Below are 18498 nucleotides of genomic sequence, written 5' to 3'. Positions count from 1 at the left end.
CTGTGTCAGAAGAGTTAGGGCATGGGGCTAAAAAAGTCTACTTCAAAGAAACAGCTGACCCTGGCATCATCCTCCTCAATGATGCAATCAACAGCATGGGTTGAAAGAAGTACTGTCACTTGCCTTTTGCCACTCTATCTAAGACAAAAGCAGGAAGTCATTCAACAACCTCCAAATACAGGAGACAAGTTTTCTTACTATTAAAAAGTTCAACAGTCTTTAGTTTGTTTAATAAGGGGGAAATTATTCATTAGAAGAGAATGTGTAGGACCACCTCTGTTTATGAGTTCTGGGAGGAAAAAATAACCACAAGAACATCCAGTTCATTTTGCAAGGAAAAACAGTGGTTGCGACATTCCTGCTCATCAAGTAAAATTCATATTGCGCACAAGCGACTGTGACTTCATTCACTCTGATGGTTGTACGTCCTCTTACAAAGGGCCAAACATAGTCCAAGTTTAACTGAGATGACAGTTTAAAAGGGCATGGTTTCCTGAAGAGGCTGAGCATCCCTCCTTGAAAACTAGCTCCCTTTGTAAGGTCTTGACTTGGACTCTTAAGAAACAGAATTATCCAAAGTCTTCAACTGCTTTTGAACTGTCTTAAAAACACTGTGTTTAAAATTATTTTTAATCTTCTTTTTTCAAACTGTTATTTCAAGGAGGCTGGCCCTAAGAAAGCTTCTAGACTTTTTTACCTCCCCACTAAAGTATGAGAAACAAAGGTCTAAGGTGGAAATTGGGGAGTCCCCAATGGCATCTAGAAATTTATTTTCTATCCCCAGATGCAGCCACCACAAAAATGGCTTTGCTCCTCCAACAAAGGCAAGATTACCAACTACAGACTGCTTTCTCCCCACACATAAACACAAGATCCCTCACTGCAAGACACATTTTGCAGTAACCCTTTCCAGCAGATGACACTGTCTGTCATATAGCATGACAGTACGTGAGAAACGAGAGCTAGCTGATGTCCTGGCACACAACCACACACTTGGATTGCTGGTCTTGGACACAAGCTTACTGTCATTAAAGGAATCTTCTTCTGAAAGATACCTCCCCCCTCCCCATCAAAATAGTCTTAAGAGCCTACATCATTAGAAGACAGAATAGGAAGAGGTCTCAGAACAAGTAATAAGCTTAGGGTCATACATTTTGTCATTAGAGTAGCAGAAGGTCCTGGCACCACAAGGAGCCTTGGCCTTTCTCCTTTGCTGTCTACAAGTTCCCTGCATGCTGTCCTTCCCCCTGCTGCATTCTAGACAGCCTCCTTTCACAGTTCTGCTCCTTGTTCTCCTCTTTCAAAATCCAAGCATAAAAGCTGCATGGATCTTTAGTCTCTCCTCTTCTATGGTTCTCAATTCCTTTTCCTCATACCAGGGATTACCAGTGTTCTTCTTTGCCCTCCTTCTCCTCTTCCAGATCCACCATTTGTACTTTTCCCCCTGAGAGACGAGCTGCTTAGCGCATCTGTATTTTGTACTGCAACAGGCAGAGCTGCGGCTTCAGTGCTGGAAAGGGTTATTGGCTGCCACTACCAGCTCTTTGAACTATAGTTAGCTGCCTTGAAGCATGTGCTAACCAGATGCAACAGACACCATGTGTTCTCAGTCCCCACCTCCCTGTTCTGCTTTTCCAAGAGTCTCTGTGAAAAATCACTGTCCTTCCACGTGCTGATGCCGAGAAGATGCTTGGAGAGTTTGGAACCAATTGGCTGTGGGATGCAAAAGCTATTGCACTACATGAAGGAAATGAGAAACGCTCACAGGTTGAGGATATGAGCTCATTTAAAGGCACTAGAAGCATAGACACCCCAGGTGTTGACTGCAAGCTAGTTAGCAAGCAAAAGGCCAGGGCAGCAGTTCAGGAGAAGGTTACGTGGTGAACGGTTCCTGTGGAAGATAGTTAGGACACTCCTACTCCCCAGACACCTTTCTTGGCATACTGGTGCAGCTGGAAGTGTGCTACATCTCACGTGTCACAGCTAAAGTTCTGGCATCAGGAATGAGGGAGATTTAGGGAAGGACATGGAAACACTTAAAATAAAGACACATATTTAGCAGGATGTCCCTTTTATGTTGCTGTTTAATTTCAAAGCACAGGAATCTTCATCAAAATTTGAAAGGAGTGATATTTAGTAAGAAATTTGCTGCTATTTGGTAGCAAAAGAAAAAAAACACATCATGGCCAAACACAGTGAAGGGATCATCAGCTTAGACAGAGAGATGTCTGGCATCACAGGGGTAGAAGTGATGCTAAGGCACTCTGCACTACTTCATTCCTAGGGCCATGCCAGGTCTAGGACAGGCTCCTGCCACAGTGGCTTCAGGTAATGACTGCCTGCCCACAGCTCAAAGGCCCCATTTTGACAGCCAGGGACAGAAGGTCTCTCTGCCTGTGCCCCAGGAATGCTTACAGACATGAAGGTGCTGTGCCACCTAGGGATTTCTTTGGCTGTTTACAGCTGCTCAGCCTTAATGTAGAGCAGACAAAAAGGGACCAAGGATCTGTTCCAGGCAAGGAGTTGGATATACTCAGAATTATTTTACATCGAAAAGATACCTTCAAAAAACTAACTATAATTTCAGGCTGATTGTGCATGTCCAGAGAGGATTCTGCTTGCCACTCATCTACTGCCCAGCGAGACAGGTATCACCTAGATAGAGAAGGAGGATGTTTCCCGAAGAATCAAACATCAAAAGCATTCTGGCACATGATGTTCGAGAAGGTGGCCTGACAGCTTGATCCTGGGTAGCACGCATTATACTCCACCCTAAATTTGTTTATTTGAAAGGATGAATTTCCATGGTAAAACACTGCACAATTCTTCAAAGATAAGTAAAAGATAAATAAAACAAAGATGGATAAAGTTTGCTTTACATTTTTGCACCTCTGTCAAAATAGCAGTAAAAATATTTTCCATGAGATCATGCAGAAGCTATTGGTAAATAATTTAGGCAGTATTTTAAGAGGCAACTCCATGATGGCTCACAAACCATTCCCATCATGCAAAATGTCTGGCCAATATCTAACTGGAGAGCGTGCACTAGTTTGGAAAGCTTTTCCCCTGACTGACAAGAAGAGCCAATAAGTATTCTGCAAAAAATTGCAAGTGAAAAATACTTCAGTGCTTGCAGAGCTTCCCAACTGGCAGAACAGTCACCTGGGGATGCTGGGAAATCCAGTTCAAGTCCCATTTGCAGCTCTCTGTAAATTCCTTAACTGGCAAATAATATCTGTTCAATTAAAGCTGGTGTATACAACCGATTTCTTCTCTCTTCCCTAGATTTTTCACATACTCTAAGAAAAGTAGGTATGTTTCTGAAGAGCGCGTTGTGTGCAGCTGTCAGAGAAGCATTTCCAGCTGTGCATTTATTTTGCTGACCCTGGTTAATTTGGCTAAGACAGGAATTCCTGAGTGGTGAGCTTATTTTCTTTTAATACTACACCTGTATGCAAATACTAGATTCATGTCCATTCATATGTTCATTGCTTTTTGCTGGAATTTTATTCCAAATTCCTAACTCAAGTATAATCTCTCCCTGCACAAAAAAAAATTAATGTTGCTACAAGTATGACAAAATATTTCTTCTGAGAAGAAAATTACTAGAATGTTAACAAGGTTTTGAGTGATTCTACCTCAAGGGATTTTCAATAAGAGGGAACAGAACTTCCCTGCGGTCCCATATGCAATCTTCCTTTCAAAATGGCTACATGCTGCAGATGCCCATTAGAGTATTTAGCTGTATTTCACTACTTTCTGCATATAATACAAATACATTCTTCTCTCAGCTCAGATGAAGAGATCAGCTAGTCGTTCAGTCTGCGATAATGACAGATCATCTTGGCTTCTATGAAAAGTGTAGATGAGGGCAATAATTATGAAATGCAAGTGGTGGTGGATGTATTAGTAAGTGTCTTTATTCTCATGCTGAAGCCTACAAGTCATGCCAACAGATCTACATGGATAGGGCCCTGCCTAGTTCAGCTCCACCGTGACCCATGCTGAGGATTCACAGCACTGACAACTTCTCTTTTTAAACGAGTATTAAAGGTCTGATGCTGCAAGTTGCTCCTAACCACTGCAAATTTCAAAAGGTACTTGGGGCATCAGAAACTACATGGGAGGTTTGCTGATCTCCCAGAAATAGCCTGTACCATTTCTGTAGGGGGAAACAAGCTCAGTTTTAACTATGCACTGAATTAACATGCAGGTCAAGAGCAGACAGGACAGTGGATACTCTTACATCAATTTTTGCTTTATATTTGTTCTAAGGATTTACTTTTCCTCACATAGATATAAAAAAGTCATACCCCAATATTAATTCTTTTTCCTGTCTAGCAATTAGGTCCATAATAAGTAGCTACAATCATTTCTCAATATTGTGTCACTGAACATGCAAAACTCAAGACTGTAATCTGCCATTTTATGTTAGCTAAGCAGCTGTGACTGTATGCAAATGAAAATCTGGGGGTTTTTTTTTCAAATAAAGGAATGCATAAGTGCATGTATGCATATAAATACAAAGACTCCTGATGTGGCAATTTGAATTTAAAATATCAGCTGCCTAAGAGGCAAGATGAACACTAATATAACAACTACAAGCCTTCACTGTAGTAAAGGCATTAGTGTTAGGATAAGAACATATTAAAGGAAATCTCTGAAACTAAACGAGGCTTTGTAATTTTTTTCCTGTTCACAGTATTATGTTTACTACTATCTGTTACTTGAGCATTCTGATCTAACTTTGAAACTAGCTGGGCAGAAGATTGAACTGGGTCCCTTCAAACTTTTTTTTTTTAATTAGTATTTTTAAATGATTATACAATTCTAATGAAGGATTCAGCAGATCCAAATTCAGAGAGTCACTTCCATCTCCTTGACTCCACCTAATTTACTGAGCTTGTCCACTTGCTTCCTTGATCTCCAGTTTTTTCTCAAACCCATTTAACTTAAAACTGAGAGGAAAACTTCCTGCCAAGGGAAAAAGGAAATGATTGAGTCACTTCAGCAAGAATCCAATCTGTTGTTCCAGGACCCTCCAGGATTTTCTTCTCCCCATGAGGATGAGTGCATACCATATGAAACACACCCTAACCTCCTGAGCAATAAAACTAAACACTACTTCCGAACATGTGTTCCTAAGTTTAGAAAACATCATTAATTGGAGCAGGATCAATAAATAATGAAATAAGAAAAATACTTCCTTTCTGCTATAAAAATCACGCACAAACATTATTAGTTTTGATAATGTGACAATATCTGGAAGACATTTGACCTTATGAGTTTATTCTGAGAAGTGGAATGCTTTTTGTGGAAGTCAGGAAAAGATCCTTTGCAAATGGTAGGGATGGGGCTTAACAGAACAAAATAAAAACCTGATTCAGGACAGGTGGAGCCCTTAATTTCGGTTCCTCCGTGCTTAATGAGAAATCTGTGCCACAGCCCTAATAAAGTTAAAAATTAATTCCAATATATTGCCCATTAATAGCCAGTCTTCAGAACAAAGGAAGAATGGGGAATTTGCTGGCCCTCGTACTCTACAACATCCAACAACAACATACAAGCACAGGCAGAGCAGGGAGCTGGAAATACTAATAGGAAAGGTATGAATGGAAAAGAAAAAAATGCCTATACATATAGACGAAGATTAAACAGTACAACAGAAAATTGACACTGATACTAGCAGAAAGAATAAAAAGAACATCTAATGATACCAAGCCTTGCACCAAAAGCTTTTGACCTGTAGCTTGGATGAAGAGTATTCAAATATAAAATGGCATTACATGACATCACAGCAAGAGAGATGGCAGTAAGCAGAAACTACAGAAGATGCGATTAACATAATGGGGATATGGAATCACACAGGATTTCAAAGTGATCATTATGCTGAAATAATGTGCTGAGGCCACAGAAGACCACAAACCCTGCAGTAAGCGAGAATAAGATTTAAGTGAGGTGAGGTAAGGAGCTGCTGTGGAGAGGAAGAGAATGGGCAAGGGACCAGCAGTTTTGTAGAAGTTGTCTTATGTGCTATGGGGTCCAAGAAGGCAAAAAAGAAAGGGGAAAAAAAAAAAAAAGAAAAGAGGAAGCAATTTAAGCCAAACTGGGGAAAAAAAGTGAAGGAATTCAAGTATCACACCTTTTAGAGAGTCCTTAATAATGAGGACTGCTAATGTTTTCGCTACTAAATAGACTGCTATCCCCCTGGAAAATGGACAAAATTAGTAAAATGTGCAGATAGCGACAAAGCTGCAGGCTGCAATCCAAGGCGCCCAATCTTCACAGATTCTGCACAGCTAGACCTGCCAGCCTTCCTGAGCTCAAACTGAACTGGTGCAAGACGGAACATTGCAAGGCCAAGGAGTAAAGCTGAGTATGTTACTCAGAACAAAAACCTTCCTCAGAAATCTGCCTACGCAACACTGCAGAACTGGGGCCTATGTCCTTATTTGAGTATACAATCATTTTACTTTAATAAGCATGTATTTTAAAAATCTATTTGTTTCCTTCTCTGAGCACTTCAGCGAATACAATCAATAACTCCTAAAATATTCACAAATGAAAGACAAACAAGAAGATATTGCAAGTGCATTGATTTAAGCAAAATAACCTTTCAAACATTTTGGTTATCAATGGCATGTGGTTCCTTAAATGCATGTGAAAAATTGTTTTTGATTAAATATTTGAATAGTGTCTCTATTTTTACCTTTGCAAATCCAGAGAAAGTAAATTTATGGAAGCAGCGGTTTGCATTTGATCAACATAAAGGTCAAAGAATAGATAGATTGGACATGTTATTAAAACAAGCTATAAACATTGTTAACGTTTCCTTGACAATGTCATATAATTTTTCCTCTGAGCAGGAAGTATCCCAGCTATGCCAACACAAATGTCAGGTTCCAGAGCCAGGAAATAACTATGTCCAGAAAAATTAGTAGGACAGTATGCATGCATTTAAAAGAGTCTTTGAAATGGAATTCCTTACAAATGTTAATACACACAATCTTAAAGAGGCAAGACTCAATTAAGTTCAAGAGGGTACATATGAATAATAAAGGGTTTTTTCTCATTTTAAAAATAGCCTAGAATTTAACTTCTGCGCTGCATTTTAAAAAATATTACAAAGTAGTGAACTGCAACTTAATGGGATGAGGGTAACACTGCCTTACATACACTTTTCTTCTTACAATTTACTGCGAACTAAACGCAGCAGAGCTTCAGAAAGAGAGGAATTTCATGCCAACAAAAGAACTACCTAAGGGTTTAATTCAGAGTTTACTGAAGTCACAGGACAGCTGTTTTTGTTATTTTAATGGTTCATGCCCTAAGAAAACAGACTAATCTGAGAGCTTCCCATTGGATTTAGAGAGGATATTGTAGGCCACAAACATATTAGACTGGTCAAATTCTATGCCAGATCTAAAAAAAAAAAGACCAAGAAGTTGTCAGAGGTTCACATGAGCCAAAGGAAAGTGAATGGCATAGATCATGAGATCATATATCAATTTTTCTCTAGAAAGCTTAAACTATACGCTCTGCATAAAGTGATTTTTACATCTCCAAACATTTTATAGACACTAAACGACTTAGCTACTAAGGGAAGAGTAGTTCTGAGAACAACTTACTGTCTAATCTACAGCACACAGTCAAAATTGTGACTAGCTTACAGTTAGGGAGTGGTGTAAACCTGCAGCTGGAATATGCCGCCTGCAAAAAATAGTGTCTCTCCACCAGTGCAGTGGATGCACAGAGGATTACAGACACCACGATCACCACCCTGCCTGCTGGGAGCATCCAAACCACAGCCTTGGCCCCATATCTCTCTCACTAATTTCTATCCAGCTCTGCAACAAAGCAAGCTGTGGCTTCTCCCCTTAACTTCAGCTCTCAGCTCTCCCTTCCTTCAGCAGGGATAAATGAAGTTATTTTCTCAGTTCCTATATGTCCCAAAGGATTTCACCCTTAATTAGTCCTGAGCAAATACAGCACAATATGCAACCAAGTATTCCTTCATGAGAGATTTCAGCATGGTACTCTCTTTCAATAGGCTGCATGCCAAAATAATTTCCCCTGGTCAAAAAAGAACAAGGCTTTCAAATGTGCTTTGAAATTTCACACACTTTGAGATATATATAGATATATCTCACACACTTCAATATATATAGAAAGTACTTGCAGAATATTTTAATTGGCTTCTTAGCAGGACAGAGGATTTCACTAATTCAGAAAAATGTTTTGCTATTAAAATTACATTTCCAATCTCTAGAACAAGGTTAATGTAAAAAGCTTTCTCTAATGCTAAGATTCAAGGTACTTCAGATGGCATTAATGATAATTTAAATTATAAATATGCTACCCATACTTTTCTTCACGCTGCTTCAAGAAAGATGGCAATAAGGACAGCAGCATTCATGCTGGGAATATTTTTGATATGAAAGAAGGTGAGAGGAGGACAAACATTTGATCAATTTCCTTAAGACAGAATCTACTTTATGCAGAACTCTAACTGTCAGATATACAACAATCTGCAATCATCACAAGAGCAGCTGGAAGGTTAAGTTAATACAGCTCTGTATATGCCAGTTTGCCTCTTCTACTTCATTAAAAAGTTGGATGTCTACTCACCAGTTTCCTGGGGGAAAGGTATTCATCCATAAGTAGCTCTCCGTCATCTTTAACCAGCGGATTGGGATTTAGGTTGCCTCGCCAACTCAAATCAGTCACCCGGACTGCAGCTGAGGCTGGACAAGAAACTCTGCCAGAATTCTGCTTCAGGTCCATCTCAATATGCCTTGAACAAAAAGGTAACAAGCAGTCTGATTTTTCCCCCGTATTTATTATTTTCCCTTTAGCAAAATCTATTTTGACTCCCATTGCAAGTCGGCAAGTGCCTATGGAGATACAGGTCTTTCTAATCAGAAAGAACACAAAGCAATGCATGACATATGTTCTTCCTTTTCTTCATCCTCAAGAGCTATCCTAATCCCACATCTCATTCAGCTTTGAGTGCAAGCTTTTACAGCAAAGTATCATTTACAAAAAGCCAGGGATACCTATGGCTCTGTACAAAGAAGGTAGTCAAGAACAAACAACTCAGAACACTAGTCCTTTAAAGTCTTCTCACTACTCCACTTACCCTTCTCTGGTGGCAATGAACTTCCTATTGATGAGGGCCTCCTACCTACTCATCATCCCCTCTTAAGAAATGTGAACAGCACTCAGCAAAACTCTGCCAGGCTCCTGGCTGCAAGTGCCAGCACCAAGACATGTCACCACTTCTCCTCAGCATTTTGAGCTCTGCCTGTAGGTAGCATGGGCGGCAGCAGCCTGTATTTGCTGCCCTAAATTAAACATACCTGCTCTGTTAATGACTGACCTCTGGGTCAGAAAGGCCATGGCTACTGACTTCTAGTTCTGAAGAGAGTCTTGGAGAAAATAAAATTAAAACACAATTTAAACAAAACCATGTATGCTTCAAGTGAGGAATGAAATCCAAAGTCTGAGGATGAAGCACTTCAGAAGCATCCATTCTTCAATTCCCAAAGCTATTGCTTTTCCAAATACTAACAATTAACTTTGAAATATGAGAATAAGCATATGTATACCCGTTAGAATCAAAAAGCAATTGGCTGTACCCGAATGGTACAAGCATTACTATGATTTATACAGCTATTTACTACCACTTGGCAGCAAGGAAGTATCATAGCTGGAAACATTGCTGTAACAACAAAAGGCTAGACTAGAGAAAATCATTCTCGCTCTGCCGAAGAGACACCTGCAGTTTTCCTCTGCTCTCCACTGTGAAGCGATACTTATTCTTAGTGCTGGAAAAGTAATTAAATAATCAACCTAATCATAACTGGCTGACAAGGCTTCAGTGGTGGCCAAGACCTGAGAATTACCACCTTTCTTCCCCCTCATACTAATAAGCAGTTAAACACAGGAGTGATTTCTGTTAGGAAAAATAGAAGTTCTGACTGCTCAATCATCTCCACTCAAGAGGACTGACTGGTTAATAGGTGAGAGAGGTTTACAACAAACAGACTTCTTGCTCTGACTACTCACATCTTCAAAAGTCTTTATCTCTGCACTAGCAAAAGAAATTCAAAAGACTCAGTATTGTAAAAAAAAAAAAAAAAGCCCTTATCAACAACAACAACAAATAACAATCCACCAAACCTGTCCCTGCTGGGCCTCCTGGCATTAGGAAGAAAGGACCAAAACCTCACACTCCTAAGTGCTCCTTCCGTACGCTTATCAGGGGTGAGGCAACCCACAGAAAGCAAAAAATATTTTTCCCAGATCACTGCATGTACCTGGCAAGCACTCCTAGAGAAGAAGTTACCTTCTCAAATGTGCTACATCTGAGCCACAATGATGTTCAATGCTTAAAAAAAAAAAATATTTAAGAACAAATACCTCAGAGACACATTACTACTTTCAATCTTTCTTAATGGCTTATAAAAAAAACCACCATGAAGTGAATTGAGCAATGACATTTGCAGCTCCTAAAACCTCAGTGTGCCCACAGTAGTATAAGGACAGCTTTCATACTTCTGCCCATTAAGAAGGAAAAGTGATCTCAAAACACTATGTGTCTTAGTTTTTGGAATTAAAACTACAAACCATAAATTTCTATTATGTGACTTTTCCAAAAGAATTCTAGAATTTCACAGATTTTTCTCCTGTACTTTCTTCAGAGCAGGTAGGTATGATTTAGTCAGTACACTGAGTTGCAACAGTCATCAGTTGTCAAGGAAATTAAAGAATCTTACGCGATATCAAGGTCTTCTGGTGTTGTCTTTATTTTCCTAAGAACTATTTTGGTCAATAACTGACTTGGATTAGAATATCTGCCATATAAATGCTGGAATACTTTGACAGTTGCACAAGACTTGTGTTGGATTGTGTGCAAGTACTGGTGGTCCCTCCTAATTCAGCCGAGGATCATTAGTATCTAGAGATAATCCTATATGTTTTCAGATCCAAGTGGGGCAATAGTCAGAAATCACTGATGTAATGTTTGAGTGCAATACATAACAAGATAATAGAAGGATTGTGTAGATTTGGTCTGTAAAGAGTTAATACACTTGTATAAAACAGATAATTGTTCTTCTTTCTTCAGTCCACCACTATTACATTTCAGAACATCCTCCAATCTTTGAAATACGTGTTGATACAGCACTTACTTAAGGTTTGACAGGGAGATCAATTTGTGGCTTAATATGTGAAGTAACACTTCCAATTCTATACTTCCTGCTATTGATCTGCTGCTTGTAATGACTGTAACATATGATTAGTGAGAAGTATTTCTATTACAAATTGTCTGGGATCAAATTGAGTTATTGTCAGCAAACAAAACTTGACTTTCTGAGACACATAAAATCATTCCAGTGAAGACACCTCGCCCACTCATTTAAAATGCTAAAAAGCAAATGAGAAATCTATGGGCCTGTCAAATGCACAGGACAAGCAACCACTGACCCAAACTAATGTTAGCCTCAGTGGGACAGTTTACAGGGACTGGAGAGACTTCATTGTCATTAAGGAGGTCTGAGAAGTCATGAACCTGAAGATTACTCCACAGAAAAGATAGCTGCATTTGATATATGTTGGATTTATATGCTGAATGGTAATACAGATCATTCCTGCAAGACTTTGTGGGACCAACAAGGATAGAAGCTGCCTGCACCTAATGCAAGCCTTCAATGAATTCAATGAGAGAGTAAAGCAACCCCAGTAAGTAGATGACAGTGTCAGGGAAAGAGAAGATGGCAGGGAAAAAAAAAAAAAAAAAAGAGGGTGGGGGTGTGTGTGTGGTGCGTTGTCCGGCATATGTACATTAAGAAGAATAAAAGAATGAAAATCAATGGATTAGTTTTTGCATCATGCGTCTTGACTTGGCAGGCTCTTACACATGTGGATAACTAGAAACAGATAATCAGTGAGTGCAGGAGAAATCAATGACCAGACCAGTGAGATGGAAGATCTTTAATTCTGTGAACAGCTCATCTACCAACTTCCCCCACTGCTGCCACTCTCCTTCCCAAAGTGTGGAATAATTGCTGGAGGTGACCTAGAAATTAAACTTAGAAAAGGGGTACGGCATTGAAGAAGCTGTCAGGGTGAAGCGCAGCTGCTATGTGAGGAATCCATTCCACAGAAGTTCCCTAGTAACCACAGATGTTGGCAATGCCAGGAGAACTTGGCGTACCGGCTCTAAGAGGAGTTGTCTGGAGGGTGGAGTGGTACGGAGGCATCGTGGCCAGGCTCTGTGATAAATGGGAACTCAAGGTACCATGGAGCTGGTATGCTGCATATTTGCCACTCTGGGCCAACAGTCCGTCATACTTTTGACAAAATGCTGTCGTTTTGGTGAACTTTGCTCATCATAATATCATTATAATACCAAAACACACCTCCATCCCAAAAGCTACCCGCCCCTAAGGTGCGACCACCCCTCACTGGGCCTGCGCTTTGAGTTTCTTCTAGTCTATGCTTTTAAAAGTAAAGCGAGGAAATTCTACACCAATCATAATAAAGGTGTGTATGACTAGAGTCACTCAAGCTCCACCTGAAAGGTAAAAAATAGTATAAAATGTGTGAAGAGAAAGAGGGTGTTGGGGAAGATACCATCACGTACCACTCTGACTTCTGGGACCAGTTGACAGGCTGAGCCTCCTTCCCCCCTACTGGGACGCCTCTGGGTAAGATCAAAACATCTGGGTATACCACCTGTTTCCCCAGGAAAACTTAGAAACCTCTCTATAGCTTCACTTTAAATCTCCAATGCTTCATATTTGCTTAATGCATTTGTATCCTAGCAGTGTTACTCATCTTCTTAGTATTTGTGTGTGTCTTGTAACCAGCAATCTTATCACCGGTAATCCTGTGTATCTGTTGCTTTAATAAATTGTACTATTCATTAATCTAGCAGTGATTGTTCTCATTGAACTCTACCGGCCAGGGTATCTGGCAAATTAGTTATTAATAACAAATACTCTGATGAGTGGTTACTTCTACAACCCTTAGATAATAAACCGTTGACCAAGTCTAAGACTAAGACTGGACTTAGCCGCACCTAGACTCCTCTCTGAGGAGGAGTTTAGAAAGCAAGGGGGTCCTGTCTGAACCTCGTGACTCAATGGTAGGGTCTCCCCCTAGCCAATCCTCAGACTCTTACCATCAACACAACACAAAGTGAGAGTGACTATTGTAAGCTATTCAATCCACAGACATGTTGTGAAAGTTCATTAAAAACCGCAGAAGTTTTTCAACATATGTAGAGTAATACAGCTAATAAAGATCATTACTAAAATTAAATGATCCTTGGAACAATATGGTATTCAAAATCCCTGGAGAATACTGTAATCTGCTAGAAAGAAATTGGCAGAGAATAGTTATTTGATGTTCTTAGGGTCTGACAAACTGGTAAAACTCCAAGATTTTATTTTCCTGCTACAAGATTATTGAAGAGTCCATGATAGGATCGTTTATTCTTCATTAAATATATATTAATAAGCATTTCAAATACAGCAGTTGCTAGAAATGTTTGACTGCATATTAATTATGGCTTCTTAATTCTGGGAAGGACCCTCTAAATTGTGTGACTAGGCATGATGATTTCGAATGCAGCCTTCAAGACAATACCTAAAGAGCTTGCCCAAGCAATTAGGCTACCATTTAAAAACAAAACAAAAGACACCCAAACAACAGTAATCAATCCAGATTTGCTCTAGGAAAGATATACACCTCTATATATCAACATCCCATACAAAAATGAATCTCTGCTCCCTTAGGCCAGCTCCTCAACCAGCATCCTTTCCTGCTCTGTGACTACCCATGCCTTCAAATAGCTCCACTGGACAGGGAGGAGTGCTGTTTCAGGTACGGTGTTGCAATCTGTATGCCCTTACTCTCATGTCACCAGCCTAAAAATTCTCTAGAAATAAAACATTTGAGAACCACTGTGTTATCTATCCCTTCATGAAAGGAAGCTTGCACTGCAGACTTCCATTTCTCTTGCCCTGCATAAAGTAATTATTATTTGTTTAATCCAGAATCACAAATTACAGTAGTGCCCCTACTGTTACCACTGCCACAGAATGAAAACAAAGAATTCTGTTTACTAAGAATTTGACAAAAGGTTTGGTTTATAAGTCCCAAGGGAATTATGAGTGCCTTTTTAAAGTGTAATTTTGTGCAAGTGTACTACAGATAACCTCTTCTGGAAAATAACTGTTCGGGCAGCTGGAATTTACTATGAAGTCATCAGGAAACTACTGTTACAATAATCCACCCCTAATGGCAAAACCAGTTCCTGCTACATTTATGCAATATAAAGCATCCTGCAACACACCACTCTATTTTAGCAGGTGCCACTTCCAAAGAGTTGAAAAATGAAACGTCTGACCTGATATTAATGGGACTCTTTCTGTTCCATGTATGACTACACATCTTGTTTTAATCTTCTGGTTTTGTTAAGCAGAAGGAGGTAACAACTACTTTAATATCAAGGGATCACGTTAACACTATAAAGAGCATTCATAAATATTCCACTTGCATGCCCCACTAAAGAAAATAGGCTTTTATGAGAATGCTGAAGTATCAAGACACCACCATCCCGTTTAACATAATAATTCACTGACTTCAATGACATTGAATGACTCGAATGCATACAATGACAGTTTTGTTTAACTGTTCAGCCAATTTGAAGCTTTGGTTCAAGCACCCAAATCTGCACATAAAGCAAGTGCCTCATTGTTTACCTTCCTTATTTATGGTTTTACAAGCTGTAAGAGTGCTTGACGGTCTTTTGATTTTACATCTAAATCTTGATCTACAGTTGCCATGACCGTGGTAGGTAGGCCTCAGCATATATGTCCCACAGAGTCCTTGGGGGAAGCTCTTGGGAGCTTCATGGACTTCTCCACCATGAACAGACCTGAGTTCAAACTGTGCCATTGTCCAAAGCCGCAGGGATCGCAGAGAACAAAATGCATGCTACAAACCCAGGCTAGGTTTGGGCCAGCACCCTTGAGATAAAAGGTGTTTCATACTCTTAAAAAAACATAGTAGTAATAAATAAAAAGGCAATGCATTTAAATGCCACCCACTTCTCCTTTATTTATCTGCAAATTTCATGTATTAAAAAAACAGGATATATAATACTTTCCCAGATCATGCTAAGGAGGTTGTATGGTGATGAGAAAGTTTTTATCATGTGTGCTGGAAATGCCTCTAAATTAAATCATTCTGGAGCTAGCTTGTCAAATGTTGTCCTGATAGAAGGATAAAAAGCAGAACACTCTATTATACACAGAATACACAGAATCATCTAGGTTGGAAGAGACTTTTAAGATCATTGAGTTCAACCATAAACCTAACACTGCCACTTCACCACTAAACCATGTCCCTAAGCACCACATCCAAACATCTTTTAAATACGTCCAAGGATGGTGATTCAACCACTTCCCTGGGCAGCCTGTTCCAATCCCTGGCAACCCTTTCAGTGAAGTAATATTTCCTAATACCCAATCTAAACCTCCCTGGTGCAGGTTGAGGTAATTTCCTCTCATCCTATTGCTTGTTACTAGGGAGAAGAGGCCCACCCCCACCTCACTACAGCCTCCTTTCAGATAGTTACAGAGAGCAATAAAGTCTCCCCTCAGCCTCTTCTTCTCCAGACTAAACAACCCCAGCTCCCTCAGCTACTCCTCATAAGACTTGCTCTCCAGACCCTTCACCAGCTTCATTGCTCTTCTCTGGACACGCTCCAGCAGCTCAGTGTCTTTCTTGTAATGACAGGGCCAAAACTGAACACAGTAGGTGACATGTGGCCTCACCTGTGCCAAGTACAGGGGGACAATCACTTCCCTACCCCTGCCGGCCACACTATTCCTGATACAAGCCAGGATGCTGTTGGCCTTCTTGGCCACCTGGGCACGCTGCTGGCTCATATTCAGCCAGCTATCGACCAGCAACCCCACCCGTCCAAGTCATGAGCAGCCAGTTTCTCCAGGAGGATGCTGTGGGAAATGGTGTCAAAGGCTTTACTAAAGCCTACGTAGACAACATCCACAGCCTTTCCCTCATCCACTAAGTGGGTCACCTTGTCATAGAAGGAGATCAGGTTGGTTAAGTAGAACTTGGCTTTCCTAATCCCATGCTGAGTGGGCCTGATCACCTGGTTGTCCTGTATGTGCCACATGATGGCACTCAAGGTGGCTCCATAACCTTCCCCAGCACCGAGATCAGGCTGACAGGCGTGTAGTTCCCCACATTCTCCTTTCAGCCCGTCTTGTAGATGGGCATCACATTTGCTAACCTCCAGTCAACTGGGACCTCCCCCGTTAGCCAGGACTGCTGCTAAGTGACTGAAAGTGGCTTGGTGAGCACTTCCACCGGTTCCTTCAGTACTCTTGGGTGGATCCCATCCTGCCCCACAGATTTCTGTGTATCTAGGTGGTGTAGCAGATTGCTTAGCATTTCCCCTTGGATTATGGGGACTTCATTCTGCTCCCCATCCCTGTCTTCCAGCTCAGGGGGCTGGGTACCCAGAGAACAACTGGTTTTACTAGTAAAGACTGGGGCAAAGAGGCATTAAGTACCTCAGCCTTTTCGTCATCCTTTGTCACTATGTTCTTCCCACATCCAATAAAGGGTGGAGATTCTCCTCAGCCTGCCTTTTGTTACTAATGTATTTATAGAAGTGTTTTTTATTGTCTTTTACTGCAGTAGCCAGATGAAATTCTAGCTGGGCTTTGGCCCTTCTAATTTTCTCCCTGCATAACCTTGCTATACCTTTGTAGTCCTCCTGCCTTGCCTGCCCCTTCTTCCAAAGGTCATAAACTTTCGTTTTTTTCCTGAGTTCCAGCCAAACCTCTCTATTCAGCCAGGCCAGTCTTTTTGCCTGCCAGCTCACCTTTTGGCACATGAGGACAGCCTGCTCTTGCGCCTTGAAGACTTCCTCCTTGAAGAATGTTCAGCCTTTCTGGACTCCTTTGCCCTTCAGGACTGCCTCCCAAGGGACTCTCCCAAACAGTGCCCTGAACAGGCTGAAGTCTGCCCTCTGGAAGTCCAAGGTGGCAGTTCTGCTGACCCCCCCCTCCTTACTTCTCCGATAATCGAAAACTCTGTCATTTTGTGATCACTGTGCCCAAGATGGCTTCCAGCCATCACATCACCCACAAGTCCTTCTCTGTTCACAAACAACAGGTCCAGCGGGGCACCTTCCCTAGTTGGCTCACTCACCAGCTGTGTCAGGAAGTTATCTTCTGCACACTCCAGGAACCTCCTAGATGGTTTCCTCTCTGCTCTATTGTATTTCCAGCAGACATCCGGTAGAATGAAATCCCCCATGAGGACAAGGGCTAGCAATCGTGAGGCTTCTCCAGCTGCTTATAGAATGCTTCATCTGCCTCTTCATGCTGGTTGGGTGGTCTTTAACTGTTTCCTACCATGATATCTGCCTTGCTGGCCTTCTCCCTGGTTCTTACCCATAAACACTCAACCCTATCATCACCATCATTAAGCTCTAGACAATCCAAACACTCCCTAAAATACAGAGCTACCCCGCCACCTCTCCTGATTTGCCTGTTACCCATCCATTGCAGCACTCCAGTTGTGTGAGTCATCCCACCATGTTTCTGTGATGGCGACTATATCATAGTTTTCCAGCTGCACAGTGGCTTCCAGCTCCTCCTGTTTATTACCCATGCTGCCTCCATTTGTACAGAGACAGTTCAGCTGGGCTGTTGTTCGTGTCACCTTCTTAGAGGAACACCCTTTAATTCCTCTGAGGTATTCCACCAGCGTTCCCCTCTTGGCTCCTATTACCTCAGTCCCTAGCTCATCTCTGTACAACTTCAACAGTGCTCCAGTGAAGCCAGTGCGTCTCAGAGACACAGGTTGAGTGCCCTCACTAGTTCCCCGTCCCTCTATCCTTGGTGTGTCGTCTCACAGCTTGTCTCGGGCATGCCTGATATGTTCCCCCTCTCCCTTCAAGTCTAGTTTAAAGCTCTGTCAATGAGCCCTGCTAGTTCATGAGCAAATACCCTCTTCCCCCTTTCAGAAAGGTAAATCCCATCTGATGCCAGCAGGCCGGTGCCGTGTAGGCCATCCCATTATAAAAAAAAAAAAAAAATTGTGTCAATGACACTAGTCACAGAGCCATGCGTTAATAGATTGGGCTCATCTGTTCCTTCCAGTGTCGCTGCCTGCAACTGGAAGGACAGAGGAGAAAATAACTTGTGCTCCAGAGTCCCTTACTAGCCATCCCAAGGCCCTGAAGTCTCTTTTGATTGCCATGGGACTGCATATTGCAGCTTCCTCACCTCCCACATGGAAGAGCAGTAATGGGTAATAGTCCGAGGGCCATACCAGACTAGGAATTTTCCTAGTGATGTCCGTAAACCGGGCCCCAGGGAGACAGAAGACTTCCTTAAGAAGAGGGCCTGTCTGGCTCTGTCAAAGTGCTGTTACGTGTTAAAGAAA

At 41.3% G+C, this 18498-nt stretch overlaps 1 protein-coding gene across 1 annotated transcript in view; it reads right to left on the bottom strand.

The window, feature by feature from the left end:
* The window catches only part of LRRC56 (leucine rich repeat containing 56), a 53283-nt gene extending 44455 nt beyond the window's left edge, over window positions 1–8828 (bottom strand). The window contains exon 1 of the mRNA XM_064452416.1: window positions 8629–8828. Coding sequence (XP_064308486.1) covers window positions 8629–8784 — 156 coding nt within the window. The 5' untranslated portion in view covers window positions 8785–8828. The remainder of the gene's footprint in view (window positions 1–8628) is intronic.
* Window positions 8829–18498: the final 9670 nt, after the last annotated feature.

This window comes from Phalacrocorax carbo, chromosome 5, assembly GCF_963921805.1.
Source record: "Phalacrocorax carbo chromosome 5, bPhaCar2.1, whole genome shotgun sequence".
Taxonomy (NCBI): domain Eukaryota; kingdom Metazoa; phylum Chordata; class Aves; order Suliformes; family Phalacrocoracidae; genus Phalacrocorax; species Phalacrocorax carbo.
This window is presented reverse-complemented; position numbering and strand designations above follow the sequence as displayed.